Below are 16,159 nucleotides of genomic sequence, written 5' to 3'. Positions count from 1 at the left end.
AGGATTTCAATGACTTGACATCACGTTATGCAGTGATATTGAAGCAGATAGCAGAAAACCTAGTTGAAGAGTGAATGTATTATAAAGTTTCTGAAAATCTTGAGGGAATTCCGGAGTTTAAGTCCTTGGCAGCTTCAAGTTATAATAAACTCCCTTGTTTAATTCCCATCACACAGGCAAGAATTCAAAGAATATTTACCATTTTTATAAAGTTTGTTCAAAAATGTCAATTTGTAATTTTAATCTTGCCCATTTTGTTACAAAAAAGGTTTGTTCTATCAATCCTGTCCCATTTCTTACTTTTAAACATTCACTCCCTCCTCCACTGGTGCACAGGAGCTGCAATGTATACCATCCACAACTCGCCAAGCCTCCTCCCTTTCCATTCCCACAACCACTTCGGTATAGAAGGACAAGGGCAGCAGAGTGGGCGGCACTGTGGCACAGTGGTTAGCACTGCTGCCTCACAGCACCAGAGACCCGGGTTCAATTCCCAACTCAGGCGACTGACTGTGTGGAGTTTGCACATTCTCCTCGTGTCTGCGTGGGTTTCCTCCGGGTGCTCCGGTTTCCTCCCACAGTCCAAAAATGTGCAGGTCAGGTGAATTGACCATCCTAAATTGCCCGTAGTGTTAGGTGTAGGGGAATGGGTCTGGGTGGGTTGCGCTTCGGCAGGTCGGTGTGGACTTGTTGGGCCGAAGGGCCTGTTTCCACACTGTAAGTAATCTAATCTAATCTTAAAAAAAAACAAGTGGATACGTGGAAGCACAACCAGCTGCAAGTTCAGCTCCAAGCCACTGAACTATCTTGAACTTGGGTCGACATCATTGTTCCTTCAGTGTTGCATGGTCAAAAGTCTGAAATTCTCCTTTTAATAGCACTTTTAATGCTATTTCTCCTTTTAATGAAGCTGCACCACGTAGACTAGATGTTCAAGAAGGTAGCTCCTCCCCACCTTCTCAAAACCACTTTGGGATGGGTGACAAGTGCTGGTCTTGCACATGACATACTCATCCAATGCACAACTTAAAAAAAACATAACTTAAAGTTTGATCTCTCCACTGAATATGTTTAACCAGGACATTGATAACTCCCATGTAAAGTTTTACTGAAGATGTTACAATTACTACATATGCACTAATTGTATGTGGTATAAGCTTAATGTATCCAACTAAGTTATATGGAAATACTTGTCATGTACCAGACCACACCCTCCATCACATGAGACCCACTAAATGTAAATGAAATGAGCCTTTGGTTCAGAGCCTAACATTTGTTTTACTTCGCTGCCAGTCATTGAAGACAGTGCAATAAAGTAACGCCTGTATCTGTCAGTTTTTGTATGCCAAAAGAGTAACAAGTTGAAAAAAGAAAATTCAAAGATGTGCAAGTTACATCTTGTGTTCTGAAACAATGTCAGGCATAAAGTCAGTTAAGAAACTTAAAATGAACTTTTCTATCAAATTCAAATATTTTCGATTTTGAATCAGGAGAGGGCTAGACAATAATGCCAGCAAATGAAGCCACACCACAACAATCTGTGTACCTTAGCCATGAAATGATCTGCTGTAAGCTATTCAGACACTCCATTGTGGCTACAAGAGCAGCTGGGAATGCTGCAGTGACTATTTTCCCACAACCGGCTCACCATCTCCAAGCTATAAGAAGCTTGACACCATCCAGGACAAAGCAGCTCACTTGATTGGCATCACATCCACTTTTTCTACTTTCATTTCCTTCACTAACAAGATGTACTGAAGTAACTCACTCTTTGAAAGTACCTTTAAGCCTGCAACATCAATCATCTGGAAGGACAAGGGCAGTAGATTCATAGGTGCCAGTCTCCTCTCCAAGTCTCACTATCCTGCATTGCTGGATCAAAATCCAGAAACTCCCTTTCTAACAGCCCTTCAGTGGTTCATGAATCAGCTCAACTCCACCTTCTCTTGAATTAGGGATGGGCAATAAATGCTGTCCTAGATGAGGATGCCCACATCCCATGACTGAATTTTAAAAATTCAGGTGCTTCAGGCTTCACTTCAAACTAGAATTTTGCTTTAAAACCTGAATTGGTTCTGTTGAACATTTCAATGAGACATTGATGATTCATAGCTATGCTTAAAACAGTCGTCAGGTTTACAAAACATTCCTATTCTTGGGATAGAAAGAATTCTATAATAGATTAACCTAAGATATATGGCAGAACTAACTTACTTTCTCAGTTTGTTTCCTTTTTTTGTATCTCATCTTATTTGAATCTATTGCAGTGGCATTAGTTCATTACTAATGATTCATTACAGATAAACCTATGTTAATAAATTATATCTTAATTATTCAGGGTTTTATTTCTGAAGTCCCTGAGCAAGGAGGCACTTTCATTGACCAGACAATGTCAATGGATTGCACCAGTGAGTCCAGCAGTGAGAAACCACTTTGAAGAACAAAGCATTGTCATCATCCATGCCTGCTCAGTGTGATGGTAGCTTCCTGAATTGTTCACTTGTCAGGTTTTCCTTGGTTGCTAGTATTCTTAATCCAGGAACAGAATGGTGCAGGATGGGAAGGCCACATTTGTATAAAGTACTGAGTGAGATACTACATTGCCAATTTGCTGTCCTCCAATATATCAATAGATATTAAAAATACCACAATGTTGCTGTTAAATTTGTATGGAGACTTCTTGCTGTTGGCCAGTTTCCCTGCCTGGACCAGTTCCATTTTTAAAAAAAATTCATTGATATTTAATTTCATTGCTTGTGGGAAGGAATGCATTAATCTGCTGCCCAGTTTCTTCCTTACCCTTCAAGATGATTTATTGTGTGAAGTATTTTGACACTTTTGGATCGTATATTGTTTTTGTTCATGTAATATTTTGGGTCATTCTATAAGTGAAACCTTTTCTCTCTGCATTGGAGTGGGTTTGACTTCTCTAGTTTTCTTTGGCCAATACTCTGTTGGGTAGTACTCAGTGAGTATGTTTCAAAATAATAATAAAATCTTAACATGGTGATCTTTAATTACGGGTTTTGAGTTGCTTGTAATGCAATATTTTGCCTCAGTTCTTCAGCAGTCTTGTGATATTTCATTGGTGGCTAATAATATGCAGCAGTGTTCTCTGGTGTAACTTGAAATGGCTGCAATTTTTAGATTAGATTAATGTGGAAACAGGCCCTTCGGCCCAACAATTCCACACTGACACTCCAAAGAGCAACCCACCCAGACCCACTCCCCTACATTTACCCCTTCACCTAACACTACAGGCAATTTAGCATGGCCAATTCACCTAACCTGCACATTTTTGGACTGTGCCTGTAGTGTTAGGTGCAGGGGTAAATGTAGGGGAATGGGTCTGGGTGGGTTGCTCTTGGGAGGGTTGGTGTGGACTTGTTGGGCCAAAGAGCTATTTCCACACTGTAAGTAATCTAATCTAATCTAAAAATTGAAGCCATTTCAAGTTACACCAGATAACAGTGCCGCATAAATTGTCAAATATCCGACAAGTGCAAGTTGACATTGATAAAACCATCAGTGCCAATTTTTTGGTGTGTTTCAGTAATGGCTAATCAAGGTTGTGAACAGTTTTGCGTTGAAGGGAGGTGAATTGCCACAAGTTCACTGGTGCAACAGCCTTGGCAGGGGAGAGCACAAGGCTGAGGAAATTTTGTCCATCTGGTCAGTTAACTTGTTTGGCTAGATAGCTGGTTTGAAATGCAAAGTGATGGCAGCAGTGTGTGTTCAATTCCTGTAATGGCTGAGGTAACCACGATTGCCCTGTCTTCTCAACTTCACCATTTGCCTGAAGTGTGGTGACCCTCAGGTTAAACTCACCACCAGTTGTCTCTCACTAATGAGAAAACCGACTGGATTGTGGTGGCTTGCACTTTTAAATCTCGATATTCATTCATATGAGGCTTGATATCAAATTTTGACTAGTAATGAGCCTATGAAATACATTGGAATGTACAATTTTGTCAGTGCGACCATATCCGTGCAAGTTGGTGATCAGGCATTTTAAATATTTGGAATTCAAAAGGAGTATCACAGCAAAAACAATGCATTTAGCACCTCATTTAAAATCTTGTACTAAGGATGCAATAATAGTATTTAGAGCACATCGAGGATTATAAAAATCATGAAAGACATCTCATACTTGACAAACTTACTGAAAATTTTTGAGGATATAATTAATAAAATGATTGAGAATTAGATGTGTATTTGGGTTTTCAGAAAACTACTGATCAAATCCCACTTAAGAGATTAGTGTGCAAGATTAAAGCACATAGATTTGGGGTTAATATACTGGCATGGATTGAGAATCGGTTAAGAGTGGAAATAGTATGAATAATCTGGTCTTTTTCAGAACGTGAGTCTATGACTACAGGGTTACCATGACGATCAATGCTTAGGTTTCAGCGATTCTCAATGTATATCAGCAATTTAATGAGTAAATCATATGTAATATTTCCATGTTTTATGAAGACAAAACATTGAGGAGTTAACAGCGGTGTGCAGAATGTAAAGAAGATTTAAGGTCATTTAGAGAAGTTGACTGAGCAGATAATGGCAGATGCAGTATAATGTGGTTAAGTGTGAAGTTATCCAATTCATTAGGAAGAAGTAAAAAGACAGGAATATTTAAATGGTGACAGAGTGGGAAGAGTTTATATATAAAAGGATCTGGGTATCCTTATATACTTTTCATTGAAAGTAAGCATACATGTGTAGTAAGAAGTTAGGAGGAGAAATGCTATATTGGCCTTCAGTGCAAGAGGACTTGAAGTGGAGCAAGAATGTCTTGCTGCACCTTGGTGAGACCACAGTTGGAATATTGCATTCAGCTTGGGTCTTCCTGTCTTTGAAAAGATGTACCATAGAGGGAATGCAATGAAGGTTCAGCAGGTACATTCCTGAGATGGCAGGATTGTTGTATAAATGAAAGGTTGGGTCTATTGGGCTTCTACTCACTGGAGTTTAGAAAAATGAAGAGATCTCATTGAAACATTTAAATTCTAACTGGGCTGGACATATTGGATGCAGCAGTGATATTCTCCCTAGCAAGGGGCTCATAAAAAAGAGGTCATGGTCTCAGGATACAGGGTAGGCCATTTAGACCAGAGTGGAGGAGAATAATCATCTTTCCAGAGGCTGGAGTCTGTGAAATTCTCTGCCACGTAGGCAATGGAGGCTAAGTCTCTTAAATATATTGAAGTATTAAATAAGTTTTATTACACAGTAAATGTATTAAGAGGTATGGGACAGAACTGGAGTTTGTGTTAAGTTAGAGGATTAGCCATGATCATGTTGAATGTGGAGCAGACTTGATGGGCTGAATGGCCAACTCTTGCTGCTATTTTTTAAAAAGTTTCCATTATACATACTGTTGCTTAAGTTCACACTGGCCTGCTGAAAATCGTGGAGCTTGATCCTAATAAAAACCCAATTGTGAGTCTTATTTTCTTTACAAATGGTCTGATTTTTTGTTTCTTCCTCCTGTTCCACACATATTAATTGAAAGACTTTCTTCCAGTGGAAGGCTATTTCCCTGCATCCTGGTTTAATATGGAAAGAAGCAACAAGTTCTATTGAAGCCACAGTTTGATGAGATGACTGAGCATGAATTATTGATGGTTTGAAATAGCATCTCCTTCTGACTATTGAACTGTCATCATTGATTTTCAACCCTACATGAAAGCATACCACTTTGTGTAAAACAAGTGCAAATGAACCTAGATAATACTGTGTGTGGGAGCATGGTTACACCTGAATATGATTTGAAATCAGTGGGTTTTTTAATAAAAAATTACACAGGCTCCTATTCAGCGTAGTATCAACAATTTTTTAATCCTGCCTGCAGAATTGTAGAATTGACCAACTGTGGTGAAAAGCTATTGATTCGCATATTTGAGAGGCAGGTGAAAACAATACAGCAAGGAGTATTGGACAATAATATTGTGCCTTTCTTCAAACAGCATGTGTCCTATCAATATTACAGATGGGGGGTGGGGGGTCACTGAATTAGGGGACGATGAGTCCTATATGGAGCTATGTTGTTAAAGTTTGGGAAAGGAATGTCTTGTACTTGCTGAAATAAAGTTAATAAATGTGGTACTTGTATTTGAATTTATAGCATGCCCTGGACACCGCTACCCCAGAGCCCAGATTCCTATAAGCAGCACGTGGAGAGAACAGGCTGCAGCAGGTGACGCAGGTTGCTTTCTTGTGTGTCCATGCTCCTGTTCCTGATAGTCGCCAGATTTCTGTCGTGCTTTGGAATGTGCTCACTGACTAACTTGTCGACCTGTTGTTCAGTTGTCAATTTTATTTTTGCTGCCTTTTGTGTTCGGTGCTTGTGGCTTTGCTGTTGTTTTGATGTGATTTTGTGACCTAGAGCAATGCCAGTTGATGTGCTGTTCACAAATCTAGTTCAGGTATTTTAGAACATAGAACATAGAAAAATACAGCGCAGTACAGGCCCTTTGGCCCTCGATGTTGCACCGATCCAAGCCCACCTAACCTACACTAGCCCACTATCCTCCATATGCCTATCCAATGCCCATAAAGAGGGAGAGTCCACCACTGCTACTGGCAGGGCATTCCATGAACTCACGACTCGCTGACTAAAGAACCTACCCCTAACATCTGTCCTATACCTACCACCCCTTAATTTAAAGCTATGCCCCCTCGTAATAGAGACTCCATACGTGGAAAAAAGGTTCTCATGGTCAACCCTATCTAAACCCCTAATCATCTTGTACATCTCTATCAAGTCACCCCTAAACCTTCTTTTCTCCAATGAAAACAGCCCCAAGTGCCTCAGTCTTTCCTCCTACGATCTTCCTACCATACCAGGCAACATCCTGGTAAACCTCCTCTGCACCCGTTTCAGTGCCTCCACATCCTTCCTATAGTATGGCGACCAAAACTGCACACAATACTCCAGATGCTGCCGCACCAGAGTCTTATACAACTGCAACATGACCTCAGGACTCCGGAACTCAATTCCTCTACCAATAAAAGCCAGTACACCATATGCCTCCTTCACAGCACTATTTACCTGGGTGGCAATTTTCAGAGATCTGTGTACATGGACACCAAGATCCCTCTGCTCATCCACACTACCAAGTATCCAACCATTAGCCCAGTACCCCATCTTTTTGTTACTTATACCAAAGTGAATCACCTCACACTTACCCACATTGAACTCCATTTGCCACCTTTCTGCCTAGCTCTGCAGCTTATCTATATCCCGCTGTAACCTGCCACATTCTTCCTCACTGTCAACAACTCCACTGACTTTCATATCATCCGCAAACTTGCTTACCCTACCTTCTAGCCCCTCCTCCAGGTCATTTTATAAAATTGACAAACAGCAATGGTCCCAAAACAGATCCTTGCGGAACACCGCTAGTAACTGCACTCCAAGATGAACCTTTACCATCAACTACTACCCTCTATCTTCTTCCAGCCAGCCAATTCCTAATCCAAATCTCCAACTCACCCTCAATGCCATACCTCCATATTTTTTGCAGTAGCCTACCATGGGGAACCTTATCAAACTCCTTACTAAAATCCATATACACCACATCTACCAATTTACCCTCGCCTACCTCCTTAGTCACCTTCTCAAAGAACTCAATAAGGTTTGTGAGGCACGATCTGCCCTTCACAAAACCATGCTGACTATCCTTGATCACATTATTCCTATCCAGATGTTCATAAATCCTATCCCTTACAATTCTCTCTAAGACTTTGCCCAAAACAGAAGTGAGGCTCACCGGCCTATAGTTACTAGGGTTATCCCTACTCCCCTTCTTGAACAAGGGAACCACATTTGCTGTCCTCCAGTCTTCTGGCACTATTCCTGTAGACAACGAGGACATAAATATCAAGGCCAATGGCTCTGCATCTCCTCCCTTGCTTCCTAGAGAATCCTAGGATAAATGCCATCAGGCCCAGGGGACTTATCTATTTTCACCCTTTCCAGAATTTCCAACACCTGTTCCCTACATACCTTAATTGTGACTCAGTATTCACATCGGCAACAATGTCCTGTTCCTGAGTGAATACTGACGAAAAGTATTCATTCAGTGTCTCCCTAATCTCTTCAGCCTCCACACGGAACTTCCCACTACTATCCTTGACTGGACCTATTCCTACCCTAGTCATTCTTTTATTCCTGACATACCTATAGAAAGCCTTTGGGTTTTCCCTAATCCTACTAACTAAGGACTTTTCATGTCCCCTCCTTGCTGCTCTTAGCTCTCTCTTCAGATCCTTCCTGGCTACCTTTTGTAACTCTCAATCGCCCCAATTGAACCTTCACACCTCATCTTTACATAGGCCATCCTCTTCCTTTTAACAAGGGATTCCAATTCCTTATTAAACCGTGGCTTCCTCACACGACCTTTTCCTCCCTGATTGACAGGTGCATACTTATCAAGGACACTCAATAGTTGCTCCTTGAACAAACTCCACATATCGATTGTGCCCTTCCCTTGAAGCCTACTTTTCCAAGGTAGGCATCCTAAGTCGTGCCTCACCGCATCATAATTTCACTGCCCCCAGCTATAACTCTTGCCCTGCAGTGCACACTTATCCCTCTCCATCAATAGAGTAAAAGTCACCGAATTGTGGTCACTGTCCCCAAAGTGCTCGCCTACCTCCAATTCTAACACCTGGCGTGGTTTGTTACCCAGAAGCAAATCCAGTATGGCCTCACCTCTTAGTGGCCTGTCTACATATTGTGTCAGGAAACCCTCCTGCATATATTGGACAAACACTGACCCATCTAACAAACTCGAGCTATAGCTTTCCCAGTCAATATCAGGAAAGTTAAAATCCCCCATAACAATCACCCTATTACTTTCACTCTTCTCCTGAATCATCCTCGCAATTCTTTCTTCTACGTCTCTAGGACTATTAGGAGGCCTGTAGAAAACTCCTAACAGGGTGACCTCACCTTTCGTATTCCTAACCTCAGCCCAAACTACCTCAGATGGCGAGTCTTCATCCATCGTCCTTTCCACCGCTGTAATACTATCTTTGACAAGCAATGCCACACCTCCCCCTCTTTTACCCCCACCTCTGACCCTACTAAAACATTTAAATCCTGGAACCTGCAACAGCCAATCCTGTCCCTGTTCTACCCATGTCTCCGTAATAGCCACAACATCGAAATCCCAGGTACCAACCCACGCTGCAAGTTCACCTACCTTATTTCGTATACTTCTCGCATTGAAGTATACACACTTCAAGCCACTTTCCTGTTTATAGGCACTCTCCTTTGAGATTGATGCTATGTTCCTAACCTTCCTACACTCCAGGTCCTGCACCCTAAAGCTACAGTCCAGGTTCCCATGCTCCTGCAGAGTTAGTTTAACCCCCCCCCTCAAAGAGCACTAGCATCCTCCCCCCAAGGACACTGGTGCTCCTCAGGTTCAGGTGCAGACCATCCTGTTTATAGAGGTCCCACCTTCCCCAGAAAGAGCCCCAGTTATCCAGATACCGGAATCCCTCCCTCCTGCACCATCCCTGTAGCCACGCATTTAGGGAAGTAGTAACTCCAAAGATGTGTGCGCTTTTATAGGCGGATAAAAACCTACCCAGGTAAGCTTGCACTACACCAGCTTCCGGGTCCGCTCCACGCTTTTTTAAAAAAAAACTTTCAAATTTAAACCGTTAAAACAAATGTCACCGAGCCTTCAAGCAGCCACTGCCAAACAGCCCTTACCTGCTCCGCTGAGAGAGTGAGTTTTGTTTTTCTTATCTGCCAGCTGCTTATTGCAATCATCATTGGCCAATGATTGCAGCCTTAACTGGTTAGAGCTGTCTTAGTTTTGTAATTTAAAAAATGCCCCTCGAATACTGTGAATCATTTATTTTCAGTCAAGAACATTTTTTTTGGTTTTGGAAATGGTATTGAAAGCATAAGGAAAAATTAGATTTTTTCAAGTTTGAACACATGCCTTCTTTCAAGTAGCAATGCCTAAGAACTTAGCCTCATATCTAAAGTGCCAAACTGCCACTTGGCATTTGCACTTTATCAGGAATAAAAGCAAAGGAAGGTTTGTTTTAACCTTCAGAGCAGGGTGGCATGAGATAGGAATACGACAAATTGTAAGAAACATTATTCTGCAGAAGTCACTTTGTCCCTTCGCTGCCCATTAAATAGACACAGTATAAACAACACACATAATCGATTTATAGGCTTTTACTGTTCCTTTTCTGCTTCATATCTTTTGCTGTTACTGTGCCTTTTTCTATTATCTTGGATTTTAATGCCAATGACAGTTGTTATGCTGCAGATGCTTCATCACTTGTTCACTCATGGCCAATACATCAGATTACTGCATAATGTATCAAAAGAGGGAAGAATAAATGAATCAGCTAGGATAATTAGAAAATTAAAATTTTGTTAATTTTGCTACAAAATATTTAGTTCTGGGATTCACAGCAGTCAGTCCAATTCAGATGACTAACTTGTCGGTAATGCAAAATTGAAAAGACACATATTACTTTTCTTCACGTCAAATGCAGCAATCATTTGGCCTTTACTGCTAGATAGTAAGAGATGCATCAAAACCAAATTCTCACTGCAATACTTGAGCAAAAGCGTGAATTTAAACAAGAAATCATTCGATTTTGCCTCACAAAACGCTCGGACAGAATGAGGCCATTTGACCGACTGTCGTGCTGCTGGCTCTTTTGAAAGAGCTATTCAGTTAATTCCATTCTTGTTTCCCTGCTGCTCTGCAAAAAAAAAAATCATTCAACCATTCTTTTCATAACTCCAGTACTAATCCTACATTTATACAGATATGTTCAGTCAATGGAACGAATCTTTCAGCAATCATCCTCCTTTGATAATTTTGAATACTGACTTACCCTCTTATGATTTTCAGCAGCTGGAAATATCCTCTTTAACTTGCATTGCTTCAGTAAACTGGAATACATTTCTATGTTCTCATAGTCAATTGCATCCTGAGACCGAGGTTGATTTTTGTCCAATTTTTAAGACTTTTCCTGTTATTACTAGGCAGCGTAGAAAGGATGTTAATGATCTATATGCAATGCAGCATTTCCTGGAGTGGGTAATTTGAAATAGTGTCAACCTATTTAATTTCACCTTCAGGATTATTTGTAGTAAGTTTTCTATACTAACTTAGATCCAGCCCGCAAGTTTCATTGAGATGCTGGACTCTGTTTAACAACAGCATTATGTGCAGATTTGACCTAAGTCAGTAATTGCAGTACTGCTTTTTAAAAAAATGTACTTAATCTTTCTCGTGTCCTTTTTTGTTTTAAAGTGAATATAAAATTAAAGGAGCGTACAGATGTCTTGGGAGATTACTTACTATGTAAATACTCTTTTCTGTATCTATCATTTCCTTCCCTTTCCCTGCCCCTTACACTGGCTGTAAAAGGGAGTGTACCAGCTCAGTTCTGTGGTATTCCCTGTTCTGCATGGTTGGTTCCACTGTTCCAGTTTCCGCAGTGTCCTGTAACAAAACACAAATGGAACAGAATCAAATCTTCCATTTTGGTTTGATGAGGGTGGTGTTTTTAGAGAATAGGTTAATTGTAGAGCATAGGAGAGAATAGGTAAATCACTCATTTGAAGGTAAGGATCCTGTGGCATTTCAAGCTGTTCTGTTTTTTTGTTTAAAAATCAATAAGTCAATGAAAATGGGTGCTTAGGAATCTTTTGCAACAATGACTCCTCAGTTCCATTCATGGTTAGAAACGCTATTTTCAACCTCAGTGCTTTAAGAGGTTTAAAATAACCCACTTGCCTTTAACAGCACAGAGGCCTCCTGTTATGAACCTGCCTGGGAATCCACACATCCAGCAACAAAATAATCTTTGTAGAAACTAGGCCATCTTTTGCAGCAGTCAGTGAGCAATGTTCTGTGGTTTTAAAAGTTAACACCATAGCTAGTCCCTTTGACCGCTCCTGTGTAAAGGTTGATGTGTAAGTTTAATATGGGGGGGGGGGGGGGGGGATGGGGATGATAGGATCCAGTTAAGTGAATATGCTTGGGTAGGGTGGGTACAGTTGGTCCAGAGTCAGGATGAAGGTGTGGTACAAGCTGAACTAACTTCTAATGATTGAATTGTTTAATTACATTTTTCAGATTGTGGTGGTGAAATTGTGGTAAAGTTCGATTCTGACTGCTAAAATACAATCAATCCTCGTAACACGACTTAAGCTGAATGTGCTATCAAATTTGAAAGAAAATAGCACATCAACATCTGACAATTGTCTGAGAATTAATTACTCACAACTGAATGGAGCTGCAAAGTTTTGGGTTAGGTCTTTCTACTCGCAGTCATATTCCTGCCTCTTCAGCTAAATATCTTCATTGTTGAGCAGTTTAAGAAGCAAAGTCACGCGAGCACTTGGCATCAACCTTGCCTTCCTTATTATGTTGAGTCGAGGGGACGTGGGGTCGGATTGAGTTGAGTTGTTGGGGTGTCAGGTTGGTGATTGGCTGGGGTCAGGGTGTAAGTTGAATTTGGCAGGCCAGGGTGTGATGTCAGGCCTGTTCGGTTGGTCAGGTTAAAGAGTATTGGTGGGGAAAATGGGGGCAGTTGGAGGGACATTGAGGTTGGGGGGTGGGGGCATTCAGTTTAATAGTTACACAGAAGTACAGACAAATTCTCACTTTCCCTGGGTAACTATTAAGCTTAACTGAGTCAGTGACCTCTAAACTCTAACTTTTAATGGCTTTGTTTTGAAGGGTTCCAGATACTGGGCAATCATCCATCAGAAAATTCAATTTCTTGGGTAGTTGTAGTCAGATGTATAGCACGGAAACAGACCCTTCAGTCCATCCTAAATTAATCTAGTCCCATTTGCCAGCACTTGGCACACATCCCTCTAAACCCTTCCTACTCATATACCCATCCAGATGCCTTTTAGATGTTGTAACTGTATCAGCCTCCACCCTCTGGCGGCTCATTCTAGACATGCAACATCTTCTGTGTGAAAAAGTTGCCCCTTCGCTCCGTTTTAAATCTTTCCCTTTTCACCTTAAACCTATACCCTCTAGTTTGGACTACCCTACCCTGGGAAAAAAGACTTTGGCTATTCACCCTGTGCATACCCTCGTGATTTAAAAAAAAACCTGTCAGATCACCCCTCAGCTTCTGATGTTCCAGGGAAAATAACCCCAGCACATTCAACCTCTTCCTGTAGCTCCAACCCTCCATGTTAGCCTGTTTGGTTCTCATTCTCAGCAATTTAAAAAAAGTCAGTTCTTTTCAAGATCCTGGGGTACCCTAGGGTTGCACACAGCATCATAGACACTGATTTTCAATTCCCAGAGATTCCATGGACAACCCTAACTGATTGAGCCATTTGCTTAAGTTTTGCCAATAAAGCCCAATCAAATAAGAACTCTTGAAAGAAAATGTTGATTACAGGGTCTTTGACTCAAAAAAATTACATTGAGCATTTGCAGCAACACTCTAAAACATTTACAAGCAAAGACATGAAAGCTATTGTGTTTTCATGCACCTCCTAGCTGTTGCCATATCCAGTGATTGAATAGTTCGATTATATTTGTCAGATAGCAGCAGTAAAATTGAGATGAAGCTTTCATTCTGTCTGACATTTAAAACACAAACAATCCTTCAAAGCATTACTTGAGAATGAGTGATTTAGAATGTGAAGAAAATTGCATATTAATGTCTGGCTTTTGACTGAGGATTAATGACTCCTCTATTATTCACAACTGAATGGTGCTGCAAAGTTTTGGGTTAAATCTTACTGGTCTCATTCTAGTCTCCTTAAATGTCTCAATTTTTTGAACATTTTAAGAAGCAAAATCATGCATGCAATTTGCGTTGACATTACTATATATGTATTCTGTAATCTATTGGGGTGATGGTGGAAGAGAGGAAAGGGGAGACGGTTGAAATATAGAAGACTGCAGAATGAAGCTGAACATATGAAACAAAAGTTGAAGTGAGAATTGAATGTCATTGAAAGGTGTTATCTTCCAACAAGAAAATGCCAACTACCTGTCCTTAATATCCAATAACATTCCGCCCACCACCCCCCCCTCCACAATGAACATTGTTTTTTGCACAAAACATAGCATCCATGTACTCAAATCAATCAATCAATTGGTTAAAGGTTTGTGGGGAGCAGAAAATGGAGTTGTGGTTGAGTTGAATTCAGCCGTGATAGTACTAAATTGCAGAGTTGATGAGTAAATTGCCGTCTCCCGCGCCCAGTTCATATTCTTATTGAATAAAAGCAATGTTGTTTTGCATTTCATTGTTTGCCTCTGGGGACTTTGTATTGATCATCATTGTTGCCAGTTGGTTAATTCTAAAATTAATTTATACCTTCTCGTTTGAGTTTTCATGAATTGTAAATCTCTTAGATTGTTTCATAAATTGCCTCATGAATCCAAAGATTTAGAGCCTTAACTACTTTGCATCATGTAAATCTAATTCTCAGAAATGGTGCTTTCCATTCCTGTCTTTTTTTTTTGTGCTTGTGGTCTTTATCAAGAATTGTTTTGACATCTTCATTTATTAGTTTGTATTTTTTTTAAATTCATTATTGGTATATGGGCATGCATTTATTGCCATCCCTAGTTGCACTTGAGAAAACTGAATTGAGTTGCCTTCCTGAACTGCTGTGTTCATTTCGCATACATATACCTGTTAGTATTGTCGTTTGAACTATACCTATCCAGGCAACTGGGGAGTTTTCCATGCTTATTTGTTGCCTTGAAGGTGGTAGACAGACTTTGGGGAATTTGGAGGTGGGCTACCCGCTGCAGGATTCCCATCCTCTGAACTGCTTATTTAACCACTGTGTGTGTACAACTAGTCCAGGTCAATTTTTGGTTAATGGTAACCTCCTGGTTATTGATATTGGGGATTCAGTATGATAGGAATGATTCAAACCAATGGTGAGTTTTCCCTGATCGCCTAACCTAGTAAACTCTTAAATTCTAGCTCCTAATTTATATTGTGATCCCTTTAAATATTCTTGAATATCTTCAGTTAGGTCTGTTTTCCCCTGTTTGGTCTAACACCTAGAATTTACAGATATCTATTGTACCAACCATAGAACTGGGACTTTGACAAGCTCATATTGCACAAAATCCAACTTGAGTGCTCTGGCAAATAATTCTCCATTGTTTCCATATGATTATTTCTTTGACTAGGTTTCTGTTTTACTACAAGAGCTTAAGCCATGTGTGTTCTGCATGACTCCAGTGTACAATGGTTTACTCTACCCTTAATTTTACTTTGGATTTTCTATAATCCGTGCTTATACTTACCAAATTAGAGTACACTAACTGACATGCAATGAGACATCATACACACGTGGAGGGAGAGAGATACAATTTCTTATTGTTGGTCTCTTCTTTTCATTCTGTTACCATGGCCTTATGTTGACTTAAACTGTTCAACCATTTTGCTAGTAAACCTTGGAAAGGAAAGCTTCCCCTAAGGTCCTCGAGACCTCGGACAAATGATCTTTTAGGAGTGCTTAAATCCTCATCCTAATGTTGGAAGTTGTACATAAAATATTCTTGTTCAGCCAAAGTTGAATGCTTTTTTAAGACACTGTGCACCAAATGCTGGAATACATAGGTAAAATGAACTCTCATTTCTACATATTTCATCTGTTGATTTTCTTCCAATTATTCAGGAAGGGTATTTTGCTGCATCATTGACCTGTTCTTTATAAATCTAGTGAACTTTGATTCTACCCTGCCCAACAATTAAATATTATCGCATCACACGGTTTGTCTTGATTGATCTTGTTTATTCTTTATTTTACAATCTGTGAAAGTACTCTCACTTTGCTTAGTATTCTATCCATGTACTTTTTTTTCTTTGATTTCAGACTTCTTTATCTTCAATCTGGATTAAAACATTTTCCTGTTTCTGTTTTTATGGAATTTATAATCCTTTTTGGCTATTGTTGTCATCTAGTACATTTACTCACCACAATCTCTAATCCAACCTTAAATGATTTTGTTTCTCCCTCCTGTCTTTCCCTATTTTGTACAATTTTTCATTATTGTCTTTTTAAAATCAGTCTTACATAGCTTTTCCTGATTGATTCATTTCATCTTTCTTTTGTTGTAGGATCAGATTTGATGGTCCTTTTGACCATTGCTGAAAT

The 16,159-nt window shown here is 40.1% G+C and overlaps 1 protein-coding gene across 2 annotated transcripts in view; it reads left to right on the top strand.

The window, feature by feature from the left end:
* Window positions 1-16,159, top strand: part of tmem65 (transmembrane protein 65) — an 80,787-nt gene that overhangs the window by 20,735 nt on the left and 43,893 nt on the right. The window contains exon 2 of one of the 2 annotated variants that reach the window (XM_072570740.1): window positions 6,128-6,199. The exons of the other annotated variant lie outside the window; for it this stretch is intronic. Coding sequence (XP_072426841.1) covers window positions 6,128-6,199 — 72 coding nt within the window. The remainder of the gene's footprint in view (window positions 1-6,127; window positions 6,200-16,159) is intronic. 2 annotated transcript variants of the gene reach the window in all.

The sequence above is a fragment of the Chiloscyllium punctatum genome, chromosome 5, assembly GCF_047496795.1.
Source record: "Chiloscyllium punctatum isolate Juve2018m chromosome 5, sChiPun1.3, whole genome shotgun sequence".
NCBI lineage: Eukaryota > Metazoa > Chordata > Chondrichthyes > Orectolobiformes > Hemiscylliidae > Chiloscyllium > Chiloscyllium punctatum.
This window is presented reverse-complemented; position numbering and strand designations above follow the sequence as displayed.